Genomic DNA, 18,902 nt, shown 5'->3' on the forward strand with positions numbered 1-18,902 from the left:
CAGGTCAGTGCCCTGGTGGTAGCAGGGAGTGGTGAAGCGGCTGCCTTTAGTGGGTTTTCACCTGGAATCGGAAACAAGCAGTGAAAGAGGATTTCCTATGCCCTGGCCAACATCCAAGACACCAGGAGCCATGGTGGATCCGCAGGGATCCTCGGATGACGAATTGTGCTGACAAACGCTGGACGTAATTCTCTCCGGCAAAGCAGATCAGTGGATGTTATCCTTCTTCTATTTGCTTCCCTCAGATGTGGTCAGCAAGAGTTTTTAAGTGTGACAGTGGCGCACAGTGTCCTGCCCAGCTCCCCCACCTGCCTGCAACCCCCACACGGACCCCCAGGGTTTGCATGAGCATTGCTTGGCAGGGAAGAAGTTACAAAGCAAAGCAAGCACAGTTTAGGCATTGTTTCCCTGGCTGAATGCTGGTTCAGAAGAGGCACAACAAAGGGGATGGCTGTTCCTCGCCAGCTTCTTACTCATCGCGGTCATCAGGACAGTTGGTAGCATGACGTGGTTTCCCTTCCTGCCTCCCTGAGCAGCTTCACAGAGAGGGCTGCAGGGAAGCGGAGCATTTCAGCATTTCAGCCCCTGTCTGGTGATCCCCCTGAGTGTGCACAAGTGTCTCCCATTCCAGCAGCAAACAGCAGCAGCAGGACAACTCCAAGGACAGAGAAATCAGAGCTGTGGCCTGTGAGCCCATTAGCAACTGGCATTGCTCACCTGCAGATGCCAGAGAGTCTGATCTTCCTGACTGAGAGGACAATGGCTGCAAGAGGGGGAGACACTGGGCCAAACACACAGAGGAAGAGGGAAATGGTCTCAGGGGGTCAAGGATGGAGCAGATCCCAGTATTCGCTATCAGTAAGGAGGCCTTAGGAGAGAGCAGATCCCAGTAATGCCAGCACTTGCTTTCCCAGTGTGTGACTGGGAAAGCAAAATACACACGCATTTTAGGGCCAAGGGACTGCAGGTGTCTGTTGCAGGGCTGCAGGCAGTGCCATGACCATCTCCTTGCTCTTCTGTAGCCCAAACCTGACAGATGCCTGTCAGAGGGAATGGCTGTGGGTAAATGTCACTCTCTGGAGACATCCCAGAGACACATGTTTGGCCAAAGCACGTGTGCAGACACATGCGCTGGCCAAAGGGCAGTGCTAGGCTCCAGCCTGAGCCACCCACGGGGGCCAAGAAGTGGCATCGGCCAGGCTGGGCCCTGGCAGGGCGGGCACGGGGCTGTGACACCGCCTGCCCCGGCACGCGTGTACCCGGGCACTGCACGAATGCAGTCCCCACGCCCGGGAGGCCGGGTGTCCCACAGCCCCTGGGCACGCCCGCTCTGCCCAGACGCCATGTGCCCGTGAGCCATGTGTCCAGGCTCTGGCGTGCCCCGGATCCTCCACATTCAGGATCCCATGCCCCGGGATTCTGCACCTTCTGCTTTCTCCAGGTTGCCCCATACCCAGGACACCATATACCTGGACTCCATACCTTTGGGAGCCCATATCCCTGGGACCTGACACCCCAGAGAACCCCGATCCCTACACCCCCGGGACCCCACACCCCCCTACTCCAGGAGCCCCATATCCCTGCGACCTCCTGCTCCTGGAAGCCCCGATCCCTCCGCCCCAGGGCCCCCCACGCCCCCGCCCCGCGGCATTCCCGCCCCGCCCCGCGGGACTCCGCGCCCTCAGCCAAGTTTCTTGGAACTTTGCCTCCCGTGACGCACGCGCGGGCGCCGGGCCCCGTCCTCCCGGCGCAGCCAATGGGCGGCCGGGGCGCCGGGGCGGCGGCCAATGGGCGCTGTCCGGACAGTTCCCGGTCCTGACCGACCTTCACCGCCCGGGCGGGGGGGCCGATAAAAGGGGCCCGCGGCGGCGCGCGGCGCTCCCGCCTCCCGCCGCTCCACTGCGGCACCGCGGCACCGGCGGGGAGGTGAGCGCCGGGAGCGGGGGGAGGGAGGGACACAGGCCGTTCCCGTGCACCGGGCCCCGTGCACCAGGGATGTGGGCGTGCTGTGCGCTGCCGGGAGGCCGTTTCCCTGTACCGAGTCTCCGTGCCGGGAATAAGGGTGTCCGGTGCACGGAGGCATCGCGGGGAGGCCGTTTCCCCGTACCGGGTTCCCGTCCGCCAGGGACACGGGCGTCCTGTGCGCTGCGGGGAGGCCGTTTGCTTGTACCGGCTCTCCGTGTACCGGGGACACGGTTATCCCGTGCAGCGGCAGCAGGGAGGGAGGGATGGCGATGTCTGCTCCGGGGTACGGTGTCTCCCGCACCGGGCCGTCGCGCCGGCGGGGAAGCGGGCGGGCCAAGGCGGCGAGCCCCGGAAGCAGCGCGGGGAGCCCCGGCCGCCCGGCACTGACCGCCCGTCCGCTCCCGCAGGTCCGCGCCGATGGTGGGAGGCAGCCCCCGGCGGAGCCCGGCCGCACGCCATGCCCTGGAGCGTCCGCTGGGTCGGCGGCTGCGGCGCCCAGTCCCAGAAGCAGTGCAAGAAATCCTCCTTCGCCTTCTACCAGGCGGTGAGGGACCTGCTGCCCGTCTGGTTCCTGGAGGATATGCGGACCATGGAGGCGTTCCACTGGGAGGACGGGGGCAAGGTGAGCGTCTACTCGCCCTCGGAGGCGCTGCTCTACGCGCTGGTGCACGACCACCAGCCCTACGCCCGGCACCTGCTCACTAAGTTCCCCCAGAGCGCCCTGGCTGTGCCCAGCCAAAGCTTCAGCTGCTGCCAGTCGGCCCCGCACCTGGCCATGGCCGTCCGCTACAACCGCGTCCGGGTGCTCTTCCGAATCCTCAAGGCCATCCAAGCCTTGCCCCCGAGCGACAGAGCCGCGCACCTGGACCGCCGGGGCTGCAGCCGCGTGGAGGGCGGCAAGACAGCCTTGCACATGGCCTGCGACCTGGTGCGGCCCGAGTGCCTGCTCCTGCTGCTGGGGCACGGCGCGGCGCCCTGCCTGCGGGACAGTGCCGGCAACACCCCCCTCGACACCCTGCTCCAGCAGATCTCCCACCTGCCGGCAGCGAACATGCGTGCCAAGCTCCTCTGCCTCGACTGCCTCTTCTTCTTCGTGCCTCAGGACCTCAAGTTTGCGATGAAACAGCAACTGTTGGACAACCGGCAGCAGTGGCTGGACCTCCTGGGAGAGAACAGGTTCCAGTGCCTGGTGGGCTTAGCTCCCCCATCGCTGTTTGTCGGAGCCATGCGTGTCTTGATCAGGACCATTTCACCTGAGCACTTCCCAGAGGCTCTGGATAATCTGCCTCTGCCTCATTTTCTAAAGCCTTTGGACTTGAAACTGGAGAGCTAGAGTGGTGGTATGAGAGCCTCCCGCTCACCTGACAGAAATAGACTTGTGCTAAAAATGTAACATTATACAAAGCTGCTAATGCAGTGGCCAAGTATCTGTTTTACTGAGAACAGTATTTTTTAAAAGAACTGTATCCGGCACTTTACAATATATTTTATTTAAAGATCTTTGTGAGGTGAGGGCCATGCTGCATTTTATAAAGATGTTCTATGGCATGTACAAATGAGGGTATGGGGAAGAACCTATTTGTAAATACATCCAAATAAATCAGTGGCAGATGTGATCAAAATACAAAACAAGCAACTGAAAACCCTGGAGTGGCATGTGCCTTAAAAGAGGGTGTGCAGGGTGGGGGAGTATCTTTTTGTTAGGATTTCCCTGTTACATAAGGCTCGCCATCCTGGAACAGGATGACTCCTTTTTACAGCTCTCCTAATACATCTTGGCAGAGATGCAGGGTTTTTTTAAAGGCACAGATGAAAACTTCCTCATCTTCTACACAAGACCAAAGAGAAGCCAGATACTGTTACAACTTCCCTAAACAAGGCTGCCAAGGATGTGCATCTGAACAAAATGTATTTTAAAATACACATAAATAACAGTTGGCTTCCTTGTAAAGTTGTCTCTGTTCTCCTTGGAGGGCCAAGGTGTTTGTTGTCAGGCAGAGAGAGATGGAGCACACGTGTTGTGTGGCCAAAAATGTACCTGCCCTGGCCAGGCTGGACCCTGCAGCCCCTTTGGGTGATTGCTGCAGGGGAGGAGGGTAGCACAGAGCAGGAGAGCCAGCCTGCTATTGCCAGGGAGGGGGATGCAAGGGTGTGACAGTGGCCCAGGATCCTAGATCATGGCTTTTTCAATGGATTCTGGCCACTCCCCATCAGTGTGTGATGGCACAGGTTCAGCTGAGAGCACCATGAGAGTCTTGGTGTTCACTCTGGGTGCCAGAGGAGTAGCTTAGATAGCCAAACTTTCCCCATCTATCCCTTCTGAGGTGCTCCAAGGTAGAAACAACATCCCCATAGCTGCTCCAGATCAAAAAGCCCTTTTGGGGTAATGTCCTCCTTCCAACACTTCTGTTTTGACCAAGCAAAGTGTACAGCTTCAGTTCCTTGCTCTGCAGTCTTAACTTTTCAGCATTTTGGGCAGTCCCTGGTTAACTGGCACTGCCCCTGTGTGCTCTGCAGGGAGCTGTGCTGGCTCCACCAGCCCTGCAAATGATAGAGGTCTCCTAGGACACAGCACTGGAGCCTTGGCTCTGTTCTTGGAAGCTGTCATTGAAACTGTAGGGTTTTGTTTCAGGGCTTAAATTCGTAGCCAGGGAGCTGTTTGCTGCTTGAACCATTTCAGGACTGCTGTTCACTCTAGGGTCATCAAGGAATTGAATGTGCTTAGGAGAGAAGAGCCATGTTCAAGGCACAGATTTCTTTATTCATTAATTAATTTTGGTTAAGGAATGAAAAAGCCACAGAATTAGGCACTATAAGCTGTTCCTGTTTCAGCAGAACAGAGTGGTATTTAATCTAAAATAATCTCCGTGCTGCATGCACAATAAAAGATAAGCCATGCTTCTGAAATTTGAGAAAAACAGAAAGAAGATTGCTATTCTTAGCCTGATACCACTAAAAATGTTTTCTAGAAGAGAAAATGTTCATTTTTCCTAAGAAACGAAACTCATACATGCTCAAACCTATTACCATGGGAAATTCAAATCCCTTGCTGGAAAACATGGAAAAATTCTAACTCTTCTCTTCAGCTGCCTTGCTGGTTATAAAAATACAGAAATCCAGAGAAGTAATCCTAATCTTCCAAACCTAGCCACTTACAAAAAATTACCTATGTTGCTACATTCTTTATTAGAGTCCCTGTTCCCCATTGCTTCTGGAACAATGGTGTGGAAGCATATTTCCAAACAGACAAGTAGTAAAGGAGTCAGGTCTGACTTACACATGGCAAAGTTTCCAAGGTGAGGTGGGGGAAGAGACAGAGGGGGTTTGGGTGGGACAGAATGTTTACCAGCTCTGCTGACAAAGACATAACGAGATTCAGCAGTAGAGGGCACTTGCTTGAACTGCAGGAAAACGCTCCTGCTCCCAAGCTGTGAGAGCAATTACACACTGGAACAGCACAACAGGCTGGGCAGGATATCCTACACCTCCAAATGAGCCCTTGAACAAAACACCAATGTAAAGGCTGCCCTGTGACTCTCTGGAGCCCTCCCACCAGCTCTGGGGTAATCCATTGCAACAAGCAGAGCTGATCCCCTCGACGTGTCCCGATGGCTGCGAAGGCAGCCAAGTGCTGTGCCCTTCCTGTTACTCTGGGACAGGAGGCAGACTTGGTGCCAAGCCCACGCTGGGATGGCTCTGCCCAAGGTCACAGCAGCCCTCGCTGTGTGTGGCTCGTTGATGTCTGCCATGCTTCATCTGGAGAGGAGCTGTGGGCAACATGCACCGGTGGGCACACGGAATTGGCATTGGAAACAGAAGTCTTTTGTTTATAGACCAAGCAATAGCAGCATCATCTTTCCTCAGACTGACCTGCCAGCACATCTCTGTCTTCTGTCACCTTTAGGGCACAGTGGAGTGCAGGCTCCACAGCCTCTTCATGCTTCCATCCCTTGGAGAAGGCTACCAACCAAAGTACCAAGAAGTGCCAGCTTCATCACTACTGACAAACTTGATAAAGCAAACAGGGATGGTGATTATGTCACTGTACAGGAGAACTGTGGTGCTAGAGCCAGAAAGCTAGCCACAAAGGTGTGGAAAAGAAGATTCAGAAAGTCCTAACACCCTGGGAGCAGAGGGGTAAGGAGATAAAACTTAGAAGCTTCCATCTTACCTGAACAGCTTAATCTTGTCAAATACGGAAAATTACTTATCCACAGAAAATGCTTTCTAAAAGCTTGCAAGACAGCAGACAGAACCAGCATTCCTGAAAAGCTTGGTTACAGTCAGTCCTCTAAAAACTACCTTCTGTCAGGAAACAGTGATGAAATCTAAGAAATATGTCCCATGGGCTGCTCAAGCACTTTCAAACCAAAATATTCATATACTACCCACCTCGTAGTCCAAAGTAGCTTTATTTGCTGTGACAGGTAAAAAAGGCCTTAAACATTAATATTCAGAAAGCAAGGGGAAGGAGGAAGTACTAAGTTAGTTTTGACTCTGCAACTGGCTCCTCTTTGCCGTTCCCAAAATTTATCCTGCCTAGAGTCTGCTGAAGGAGATGAAGTCTATTGTAATTTTGAGTAACTTGTTTAAAAGATGGGTTTGTGCTCTTTAACAGTCTTCCTTTACCCTGGCATAGAGGCAAAGAAAGACAGAGACTAGAAAGGGGCCAGGGTGCCAGGTTTGTTTCCTAATTTCCTATTTGTCCTATGTCTGCTGTTCAAGCCATATGGGTTTTTGATTTGCAATGTAAGAAATCTACTGACATCAGCAGATCCTTGTGCATTGCATCATCCCATCCAGGCAAACAAGGCACTTGTGCCATGTGCTTAATATTTAAAGAGCACTGTAAATCCTTGCAAACCAAGTTTCCTAAGTTAATAACAGTACTTGCATCCCAGCTTGGTGTCAGCACGTGTCTGAGGCTACGTAACCATTCATTCCCAGGCTGCCTTCTGTGGTGTCTCCTCCTCCACCTGCAATGTGTGAAAAGGAAGTTCTGCTTATGACTTGCTCAGGCCACATCCAATTGTCCTCTGTTACCAGGAATCTCCTCCATGGTGCTGCAAGGCTGCTGCTGGCACTGATTTACTCCTGCTCTTGCCACCACACAGGTACAGGTGCACGTGTAGCACAAGAGTGGAAGGAGCTGAGCTCCCCCACAAAACCTAACTCAGCAGGAAACACAAATACAGTTTGCAAAAGCATTAGAGATCCCTCCCTGCTGCTACAAGAAATGGAACCAAGTTCAGCTGGGGTACAAAGATTGCCCCCACTTGCCCTGATGACTTCTGAAATTACCAGTATCTGTTTGCCCAGTGGTTTAGTCAATAAATTTAAAAAAAAAAATCACATAAATCAACAAAGCTAATTTCAGAAGCCTCAAACAAAGATAATTTCATAATGTTTGGGAATTACTGCTAAAGCCAGGAGAGCCTGGGCATCTAATGACCCAGGCCAGCAGTTCTTATGTTGAGCTTATCACATCTGATTGATTTACAGTATCTGTTTTAAATCCAACTTTACTTTATTGATCTTCTAACTGTGGTGCATCCAAGGCTCTCTGAAAAACCTGTAGCTGAGCCAAAAAAAGTTTCCATCCAGCTAACCTTGATCTCTCGTCTGTCCCTAAACCCCAAATCATTCCCTGCCATCAACTCTGCCTCCTTATTCTATAAGAAAAAATATTCTTTTCCTAATACAAATGTGAGAGTTAAACAAAATGGATCCGAATCAGCAAGGAGAGAGGCAAAGGAGCAAGGAAGGCAGAGAGGGACTTCGATCTGTCCCACACTTCAGCTTTCTGAGGAAGGTTTTAGCAAGTCTGAGCCAGTAACTGAGGATCCTGTGTGAGCTCCAGACCCTCCAGCCATTGTAAGGTTACATTCCCTGTACTGCAAATCTAATGGGAAGCAGAACAAATCAACACTTCTCCTTCAGGAAAGCAAATAAGGCCTGAAAAGCTCAATTCTCCAGTTCAGGAGCCATGGCAAGACACCTGCATGCCTGGGATATGAGGGGTGGCCCTGGACCTGTCTCCCCTTCCCTGTGCTCCCCAGCTAAGGCAAACACAAGGGCAATACATTCCATGGACCTCAACAGGGAGATGAACAATTAATGCTAGACAAGTCCTTCCCCAGGAAAGGAAAGCAGTGCAAAGAGGCCATGGAGGACAGAGACTTCCAGGCAGAAAGGGCTTGGCTCAGGCAGGCCAGGGAGCAGCTTCCAGCTCTGAGGAAGGCAGCACCCTCCCTGCATGGTTTGCTGTGAGTGCCACAGCTCCTGCCCCACGGTCTCATGGCTCTGAGACTCTGCTGTCCTCCCAGCAGTGACCAGGCTGTGTACACAGACCTTGACTCTGTCTGGAAGACTGGGCAGACCCATCTTCTCTCTCAGCCAGCAAAGCAGCTTTGCCTAAAATTGTCCCTCTGCTCCTTTGTTCCAGTCCCAGTGGTAATTACAGTTTTGATGTAAGGGGTGTTTTCTGTCATCATGCTCTTAATATTCAGACTTTATTTATAATCATTAGGGGTTTTTCTTTTTAGTCACGCAAGTAAATTGCAATAAACAGATACTCCATCACACTTGTATTTTTAATGTGATGCCATTTTTCTGACAATGTTTGAGGCAGCATGTCGCCCTGCTCTTTTGAGAGTTTTAAAGTTCTTCTAAAAGCTCCTATACCTTCTGATATTTACATGTTTTAACTCAGTTTTCTTATGCATGTTCATGTAAATAATGATTGTTTTACATCCGTTGTGGGTAGAGAGAATTGATGGACTGTTGGTTTAACCAGTGTGGTTGGAGAGGTGGCAGTTTCACCCTCCAATCCACTGTCATTTTTGCTATTGTATATATAGTGGAGTCAGAAAATAAAGATTACTTTTTAAAGTTCTTTTTCTTTGCTTTTACATCTAGCCTACTTCTGTGAGTTATTTTGTGTCACAGCGTGACAGCAGCATTTTAAAGCAAAGCCTAAAAAGATAAGTAATTTCTAATTCACAGTAAGAAAGAGAATGAAATCCCTTGAGGAGCTTAGTTTCTGAGCATGCTTTCCTCTTAAACCATCTGCTAGGGCTCTCCTGCTCTCTCCCACTCCTGCAACAGGGAAAGCTATTGATGGTTAGTGACTCAAGGTGACAAGACAGAAGGATGCAGATTCTCACACTGATTTCAGTCCCTTGCTAATGCCATGCCCAGTCAGAACTGTGGTCAAAGGCAGGCTGGACAAAATTCCCCAGCTGGTAAAGGAGTGGATATGAACAATAGCTTGCCCACTTTTTCTGTGAGGAGAGGGGCACATCACTTCTGCATTATCTGCAGACTCTCCCAGCAGGAGCAGGGCTGGGACCTTAAGGGCCCCAGAGCTGAGGAAAACTGCTGAAAGCACTGTAGGGCCAGAGAACCATGGCAGAGCTCTCAGTGCTCTGGGAAAAACACTCTCATGCCAGTGGGAGGAATGTGGCACTCCCTTGGGCTTGCCTCCTCCTTCAGATGCCCAAGGTTTGACTCAGCTTTGCTGCTGCCTCATTTTCCCTGCCAGCAGCAGCATCAAGCTGTGGTTAGACCATGAACACCCTGACAGAAAAACACCTTCTGAGACAGCCCTGAGGTAAGAGCTGCTGGGAAGGCAGAGCAGGTGACTCACTCACCGAGTCACTCAGCAGGCAGAATATTTTGAAGGATAAAACAAGGTAATTTCCTTCAAAGTGCAATGCCAGCTACACATCACCCAGGCTGCCTTCACTACGGAGAACAGCAGGTGAGGTGTTGGAGCTCTGTACAACACCCTGGCCAGAGACAAGCAATCCACATCCAGCATCATCCTCCCAACCTTCATGACAGGTCAGCAAGCTACCATCCCACCAGCCAGGGCTGTGGTATCAAGCTCTAGGTGAAAGACTCAAGGTGTATTTCCTCATAATGCTTTGCTCCAGTCAGTCTGGTCTCTAGGAGACTGTAATTCTTCCTGAGAGTCGGCACCCCAGACTGGGTGTGCACAGAGAGGCGCTCCACCCTCCATTCTTTCTGTCAGGAATAAAGTTCTCTCTCTCCAGCACAGCCTGTCCCAAGACTCTTGTCTGCCACTGACCCCTTGCACCTGCTCTCAGGATGCACGGGGAGCACACCACCAGCATGGTGATGGGCAAACAGCATCCCAGCTGTCCTTCAGTGTTCAAGAGACTGGGTGAGCCCCAGCTCCTCAGTGGCATCAGGTCCCTGTGGAATCACAGAGTAGGAACCACCTGGGGCTTTGGGAAGACAGCATGGGCAGGCAGACACTGGGCCAAGCACCACCACACCTGTATGGTGAGAGCAGTGAGAACCTGAGTTCCTTTGGTACCACATGGCACCAGCTGTGCTCACACACAGGCTCAGACATGACTAGTAACAATATGCCTGTGCTACTGAGCCACTGCCCATGTGATGAACAGCCAAACCACAGCACATCTCCTTTTGCCAGTTTAGAGAGACATAGAGCAGCTAAATTCCAGCTTCTGAAGTCAAGCTTTTCCTGAGTAACATCAGCAAACATTCTTATCAGTAATATCTGCAAATATTCTTATCACCAGAGGCGTCTGGCTCAGTATTGCCCTGCTGTGGCCACCACAGCAGCCTTTAACTCAAATCCCCCAGGCCCTCAGAACACAAACCAGATAGCAGCAGACCTTGTCCTGCAGTAGTCCTTGCAGCAGTACCTGCAAACAGCATTTTTGCTGGGAGCAGCCTGGGGTTGTTTCTGCTGCACAGCTGAGCCCCATGGGGCTAAAGACAGAACCACAATGCTCTGCTCTAACAGCACAACTCTCATGTGTTCCCATCCTCTTTCCACTTTAGCTGAATGATGGGGGAGGAAAAATGGGGAACAAATGACTTTGCTAGCCCTGACAGTGAGGGAGTAATTTTCCAAGCTAGAGCCAAACAGAAGAGGCAAGAACTGACACAGAGCTTGACTCTGCCCACCTCCAGCTCAGAAAGAAAAGCTCTGCTGAGCAAATGCTATGCCTTTCAGAGGGTGCTAAGCAGCACTGAGTACTCGCTCTGGGAGGTAATAAGTCCCAGCTGGTAGTCTGGATCTGCATCTATTCACCTTTTCAGCATTTGCAGCTCATGCATGGGAAGTGGCACTGTGCTGTACCAAACCAAGGACATAGAGCTAAGAGGGTATTCGGAAGTCTTTTGTTCCAGAATCAAAAGAAGCCTTTCCTGCCTCCTACTTGGGATTTGATGCTTTAGAAACTGGTTGCTCAGATACCAAACAAATCTTGTGTAGACTCCCTATTAAAACAAAAGCACAGAAATTTATGTAATCAAATCCCTGCTTTGGACTGTGACCTTACCAGGCCCTATTCATTAATTAGACTACACTGAAGCTTTACTCAGATCCAAACCTGACACTGGTGCAGCTCACTCTATAGGATACACCCTTGATGATGGGACACATACCAAACATGCTGGTTTAATCCCACGTTGACCACAGGTGACCTTGACATTAAATAGAGTGTGTCAGAAAGACATGTCCTAATTCTGTTAGCTGTTCTCTGTGAAGAAAAAAGCAAGTTTGGCTACCCAAGCCAATGAATTTTAGCTCAGCTGTCAGAAAGGCTGCACCCCCTGTGACAGCAAGTCTTGAGCTCTGACCCTAAAGAAAACCCATGCTCTTTGTGGTATCAAAACATGAAACTAGCACAGTGCTTCTGGCATTTCTACCTGTATTCCTAGTTCCCAAACCTCTGCAACATAGATCTTCATGGGTTAATGGGAAAACATAACTCTATTGGTCTGTGGCTCACGTTGCTGTTGCTGTAGGATGTATCTGCCCATCATGCTACTCTCAAACCCACACCCTCAGTGTAAGCTCAGTGCCTGACATCCTCCTGAACTGGGTAGTGAGGGTCACCTCACTCAGCTGACCACTCTGGTTTGCTCCTTTCTGAGCAGCCTTTGGGAACTGCCTGACCAGTCACTCTGTCAGCAGCAAACCTTCAATTCCTCTTTCCTGCTTGCCTGCTCTCCTTCTCAATCTGCCTTTAGGTAAAGATAAGTTCACTACTGATTTACCACAATAAATACATGAGATATCTGGGTTTGGGGAAAATGACCAGGTAATAAATAAAAGGGTCAGCTCAGGCCTGCTGAAGTCAAAGACTGATACTACACATTAGCATCCACTTGTGGAGGGATCACCTCTGTGGAGAAAGACTATTGGAACCAGCAACTAGAGCTTAACAAAAATATATTTATTACACAAGTCTAACCATTTTCCTTTTATAAGTCCCCCATATTGTTGTAATGTCAAATCATCAGTGGTCAAAGGAATCTTTCTTATTTACATTTGTGACATACTGATTCTGAAAACAAAAAGACCAACCCAACCCCCTGATATGTTACATCTATTACAGGTGATGTCACATGTTATGAGCCTGCTGGTGGCACTGATTTTTGCCTCTTCTATAACAAAATGTACTGTTTTCACACAGGCCATCAATAAACCCTGAATGTTCTCATGGATAAGAGAAGTGCTGGAGGACTGATGTGCAAAACTGCTGTGTGTTCACAGCACCAAATGGCTGCAGAGGCCATTCATGCATGAGTTGGACTCAATGATCCTTGTGGGTCCCTTCCAACTCTTAATGTTCTGTCATTCTGTGAAAATGACATCAAAGGAAGATGCACACGTTCTTCACCTTCAGAATTCCTGACTTTCTGCTAACATCATTCAGATCTACCAAGCAGAACATGAAGGGACATAAAAGTACTTTAAGAAGTGAAAATAAGGTGATACCACCTACATAAAAGTATCAAGCAAAGCAACAGAACATTAAATGTCTCTGGCAGATAGATGTTCTTATTCTTTTATATAATTACAGAGTTTGGTCCCTTTGTCCAATGTTAAATGCTTCATGCAATGGAACTGTGACCGTTTCCTGACAACAGCACAACCTAGTAAGTCTTATGATAAGGAAATGCTTCCTGCCTTTAAGCCTGTTTCTTCTTTCCTCATTCCTCTTTCACAGGTCAGAATTACTCTCTTCAACAGTCCCTGAAATCATCACTGTACTGCTCACCCTAGCAACCACACATTAAGGTAGGTACTCTTTCAAGGCTCTTTCCCTCTCATCCCTGCCCCCTCTTCCCAAGGGGGTTTTCTTACTGGTTTTCTCAGAATGTCCTTTCTGAAATTTGGGTGCTTCCAGCTGTTTGCAGCAACTTTGATGTGAACACATCAATATCAGAGGGAAACAAAGTTACATTAGCACTATGCAATGCAAGACTTCACCCCAAACCAGGAACAAAACTGCAATACTACACTAAACTACTACCACAGACCTCCTTGGCTTGACTATCTTTTGAAAAGATATGCTCCTATTTCTCAACCAGTGGCAAAAACTGGCTCCCAAGGATACTCCTTACTTGTGTGGACTACAGCAGAGACATTGGGATAAAGAGAGGGGGGAAAAAAACATGGTTCCTTTCTCATGTGTCATCCATATTAAAATTTTATGAGTCACTGCCAAAGAAGACTATCACGTTATAGAAAGAAGATCCATTTATTTTGCAAAATCACTTGCCTGGGATGGCTTCCAGAAACATCTTACTTAGCTGAATATAAGGAGAGTTGCCTCCAGAGATGTTATATGGCAAAGCCTACTAATAATATTCCTGAAGCCTATCCAGGGTCTGTTGAAGTGAAAGCTTTGCCACCAATAGGACTAAATATGAAATACAAGCATTCCAGTATTCCCTACTTGCCTGGCTGTGTTTTCACAAAATATTTTTTTCAAAATAGTAAAAAAAAAAATTGTTTTGTTTTTCTCCTAATCATCATAGTTATAACTGTGGCCAGTATTTCCTGAGCTTTACATGACAACTGAATCCATATACTCCTAATCTGCTATTTGGAAAACAGCTGAATATAAGTCAAGAGATCAACAATACTAGTGCTAACAAAAATATACTCAGATTTATTTTCTTTTTTTTGGGTGAAAGCAATGCTCATATTCCCACTGCAGCAGTGTTTCTGGTGCAGTGATTCTCCAAGATGTTTCATCAGGCACTGCCAAGTGGACCACATTTGTTTACAGAAGCATACAACTACTGTGGTGCTTTCTATTAAAAACTAGATGGAAAAAGTGCAGGAAAATCTACAAGGAAGTTTCAGTGGTGACCCAGGTCAACCCACTCAAGAATTTGGGAATAGATATTTTAAATCTACTCACTCTGAACAAGCTGTACTTGTAAAACTGAGAGTAATAAAAAGTGAGAATCTTGAATGCAAAATGCAAACAGGATAATAATTTGCAAATCATCTGGGTGAGAGGCCTAATTGTTGGGTCCATTAGACAGTGGATTTTAAAAGTATCCATCTCAAGGTCAGAAATGGGTTACTTGTGGAAAATCACTGTCACTCAATGTCCTAAAATAATTGTAGAGGGTAGATACAATATGGGCTGTGCTGCTCCCCTCAACATTTAACTTTTAAAATTAAAAACTGAATGAAATTTGGTAAAATTCACTCTCAGAGAGCATGAACAAAGTTGTATTTGTAATAACAACTTACCAGGAATGCAATTTTGTGTCTCTTGTGCTGATGTGTTCCACCCTGTCTGACCTTTGGAACTCTAGCAGGGTACCCTAGACTTAAAGCAAGAGACAGACCTAAGAAACCACCCGTTTATTTGTCCAGATCTGCAAAAGATTCCTCTTATGCCCCACAGAGGCTGGCAGAACTCACCAGGCAGGGGATCCTATGAGCCTGTCCACGCTGCCCAGAACAAATGTGCTGAGGGAGGCTCTGAAGTCTGGGCTCTTGGCAGTACAGCTCTGCAGAGACACTGTTATTCTTGAGGTCCCTGAAGCTGACAGCAAGGTAGATGCCAACCTGCTTCTAAACGTGGCCCTGAGAAACCACTGGCTGTATGATTGTGACACTCAGGGATTGAATGAAGCATGGCCTTTTAAGTGAAAGCTGAGCTCACCTTGCTTGGTATGCTTTGAAACTCATCTGGAAAAATATGGCATCTCTCACCCATTTAAGGAAAAACCCAAACATCTGTTACCTTCCACCTCAAAAGTCTTCTATTAAAATCAGGTTTAAGAAGTCACTATATTGCAAGCAGCCAGCAATAGTGAAAAGCATGCTGCAGAGGACCAAAGACAAGGTTAAAGTTGACACAAAACCCTGCTGGTTTAAGCTTTGTTTTTTTATTAAAACTGAAGTTAAAGTAGAAGGAGCTGCTTCACTACATCCCTGGACCTCAACTCCCATCCTACAGCAATTACAAGTGGCAAGATGGGGAAGAAGGAAAGGAGGTGCCCTATAAGACACTCAATTGCCTGTGTTTTCCTCACAGGATTTGCTCTATATGGGCATCATGTAAACACATGAAAGGACAGGAAAATGATTTACCCACTAAGCAAAGAACAGAATGAAAAGCCATCAACAGGCCTTAGAAGCAAGGAGATTCAGCTCCCCAATGCATCCATTCCAAGCAGAGACAATCACGTTTCAGGTTTTTTTGTTGTTGTTTTAAACAGGGCTCATGCTGGCAATATTTTAAGTAATCAGCTAATGAGACCTGAAGCCCAAAAGATCTCCTACACAAGTACCTATTATACCTATGGCATCAATGTTAATATTTAACAAGGTCAACGTTATTATTACAGCAATTACTAAGAGAACCAACAGTGCCAAACATGTTATTTCAAAGTGTTACACTGATCATTTACCATGCTCTCCTTAACTTAAAAGGTCTGACTTTCACCACAGCACCATGGAACAAAGTGCAGGTCCATTGCCTCACATGTTTTTATCCCCAAATTTGCAGTGCTGGGTGCAGCTCCAGAGGAAACAGACCTTAGACCATCTGTTGAAGCACAAAACGGATTTAGCAAGACAAGCGTGGGAGCTGAGCAAGTAAAATCTCAGTCATTCTAGCAATTACCCTACTTACTTTGCACTTCCCATGATCAGCTGGCTGGTCTGTTCCCTAGAACAACCAGGGATTGTGGGGCTTCTTGCTGGCAGTTGCAGTTTTTCCCTGCAGCTCAAGCAAATTCATTCTCTATGGTACATCCCCCTGCTCTGTAGCGAGGCACACGTGCCAGGAATTCTGCTGGGGGCCTCCCTGGAACTTTCCTCCCAGCCTTTTATTTTTTTTCTGGGAGAGATCTAGTTAGCTTGATCTTTCACCTGACCCAACAGAGCTTAGCTAAATTCATCCAGCCCACATTTAGGGAAAAATACAGCAGCGTGACAGCCTCAGCAAGGAGTCATCTGTTGAGTATTCTCATTTCATGCTTCAAGAGATGTTAACACCTGTGTCACTTCTCCATTCCATACACAAGATACCTCTGCACACCCCTAACAGCAGAGAGTTCTTGGCAAAGGCTCCCCACACTGATTAGACAGCATGTCCACTGAATACAAATAAAGCACAGTCACTTGTGCAAACCCAAGATGGTAAGTACAGGACGTTAATAAGATTCTGTACACATCCTTAGGTACATTTTCTCTGGATATGAGATTCAAAACGCAAGTGTTGTAAATGGAAGTCTCCTTCCTTTATCTGCTCTAAGTGTATCTCAGCTGAGGTTATGAGAAAAGTATATTAAAATGGAAAAACAAGTCACTGGTTTCTTCAGTACCAGAAACAGTGAATAATGTTTGAGAGATTAATTCGTAACTGCAGCTTCACTCAGTGATATTCAGCTGTGTACTATTCAATTCCTCTATCAGAATCACAGCCTATAGAAATCCCTGTATTTAGAAGTAATTTCTGAGGGCCAAAATGGAAAGGGCATTTTTCAGTTTGGAAGACTTAGTACATTTTTGGTATTTTATTATCATTGTTATAGGCTTTTACAGAACAGAAATCAAAGCCTTTATGTATGTGCATAGACATATATAAAAAGAACACAAAGATTCTCAAACAGATCTTTATTTTCTATGCTTTTCTTCCACTAGTATCAAGCAGGATTTTAACCTTATGGCTAATACAACAGTTTGATGGATATATTTAAATAGATTTCAAGTCAGACAGACTCAAAGGCTAAAGGAATCATCATGGTAATTTCACTTGGCTTCTAGTGTGATACCAGCCACAGAACATTCCAAAACATTTCCTGCACTGAACCCAAACCTCACTTCCCATCTCAATTTCAAGCAGTGAGAAATCCATAACTGATAAACCCAGATATTGCTATTCAGCAGACTAGGGAGATAATTTTATTCATCCAGACATTTTAATCTTTATTGGTAGAGCTCTGGTTGTAGTAATTCACAAAAGATAATGACTTCAACTCAACTTTCTCCTTCCAGTAATTAAAATCTAGTCCTATATATTACAAGTTCTCTTCTGTCCTGCTGATGTGAGAGTGTTTAACTATGATAATTCATTATCAAAAAATCAGGGTGATCTACTTTATTTGGCACAGGATCCATTAGTCTTTCCCAGCTACTTGCCACTATAATACTTTTTCCAACATGTAACTTTGGCTTTCAGGAAGGCTGCAAGAGGAATTATAGCTGGAAATGCAGCTGGAAATCCTCAATCCAGTCTTACCTCTCTACTCCTGGCAGTAGGGATGGGATTTAGACAGGGCCAGTTAGTGTAAATCTGGACACATGAGAATTTACACCAAAGTAATGAGGAGACCTCCATACCTTCAAAAACAATTTATGCTTCAGTAATTGCTAATTAACCAGGATAGGCCATAGGCATACAAGCACTTGAATTTCAAACCTTTATACTCAGAACAGCATTTACTGAAAAGGTGTATCAAGGTTGTTCCTTGAAATCTACCCAGAACTGGCTGAAACAACTAGCAAAAGCTCACTCATTAGAAGGAGTTCCAAGAGAAAAGCAAAAATATAAACCAGAATGTCACACAAGTCTGAAATAACTCACAAGTGCTTTTGAAATGCTTGGCAGAACTCATCTATGAAAAGTAATGTAGGGGAGTTATGGAGTTCTGATGTTCACAAGTGTGTGGGAAGAAGGGGAGATCCTGGTCTATTCCATCCAACACTCTTTGAACAGGTAACGGAGGCTGAAGACTTGTGAACCTTTGTACTGCAGAAATAAAGTTATGTTTAGACAGTGACCCAAGTTCGTAATTAAGTGCTTCTCATTGTAATTTTCCCACTGTTTCATATCAACAGTTCTACTATCTTAGCTAAGGAATTAGTTTATTTTCTTTGACACTTGTTAGTGAAAGACCTTCTCTGTACCATTTAACAGGATCCTATTTATTTTTATTGCTGTGAGACAAAGGAGTTTCTCATCTATCTAAGATAGCTGGTTTCACAACAACACATCACAGACATCTTCCTTAAGCTGTGACATCAGGATTACTCCTGCATAATAGCAAGGAGCCAGTGCTATAAGGAGACTACTATTTCCCTGCAGGAGTCAGAGAAGCAGCTGAACCAGTTTGTCAAGATAAAAGCTATGATAATTAGCAAGGACCCTGCCATATGAATCTGAACAGGATTCCTGGGGCTGGAAGTGTGTTTAAGAGTCAGAAGCCTCATTAATCACTGTTAGGTTCTCTTGTGTGAAGTTACCCAGGTCCCCACTCAGCCAGGAAACAGCTCTTTCTTTTGGGAAGCAAAGCCAAGGTGTTCTCTTTTAAACCCCAGCTGCAGTTCCAGTAAAATGTCAGAAACACAGGAAGTCCTCAGATAATGAATAATTCAAGGAAGGGTGCAGCTACAGCACACGTGGTACAATCACCATTTTCTGCTGGACCATTTTCTAGCTGGAACCACAAATGCATATTTTTCACTGAGAGCTAAAATATTCAACATGCATTTTTTTGTTCAGCATGCAAGGAAAGAAATTTTTTACTTCTATTACAGCAAGACTATCCTAATATGGATGCAACAAGCATAATTTTCAAATGAGAGATGTTTAATTGTCTTTGCTTGAATG

The 18,902-nt window shown here is 47.0% G+C and overlaps 1 protein-coding gene across 1 annotated transcript; it reads left to right on the forward strand.

Moving 5' to 3' along the window:
- The first annotated feature begins 1,890 nt into the window (after positions 1-1,890).
- On the forward strand, positions 1,891-3,608 carry ANKRD9 (ankyrin repeat domain 9). Its single transcript, XM_021541378.3, has 2 exons — positions 1,891-1,926; positions 2,373-3,608. Exon 2 carries the CDS (start codon positions 2,423-2,425, stop codon positions 3,296-3,298), a length of 876 nt encoding a protein of 291 aa, XP_021397053.2. The 5' UTR covers positions 1,891-1,926; positions 2,373-2,422; the 3' UTR covers positions 3,299-3,608.
- Positions 3,609-18,902: the final 15,294 nt, after the last annotated feature.

Source organism: Lonchura striata, chromosome 6 (genome assembly GCF_046129695.1).
Source record: "Lonchura striata isolate bLonStr1 chromosome 6, bLonStr1.mat, whole genome shotgun sequence".
NCBI lineage: Eukaryota > Metazoa > Chordata > Aves > Passeriformes > Estrildidae > Lonchura > Lonchura striata.

Coding starts and splice junctions, on each gene's coding strand:
- ANKRD9 (XM_021541378.3), top strand. CDS start 2,423: ATGCCCTGGAGCGTCCGCTGGGTCGGCGGCTGCGGCGCCCAGTCCCAG.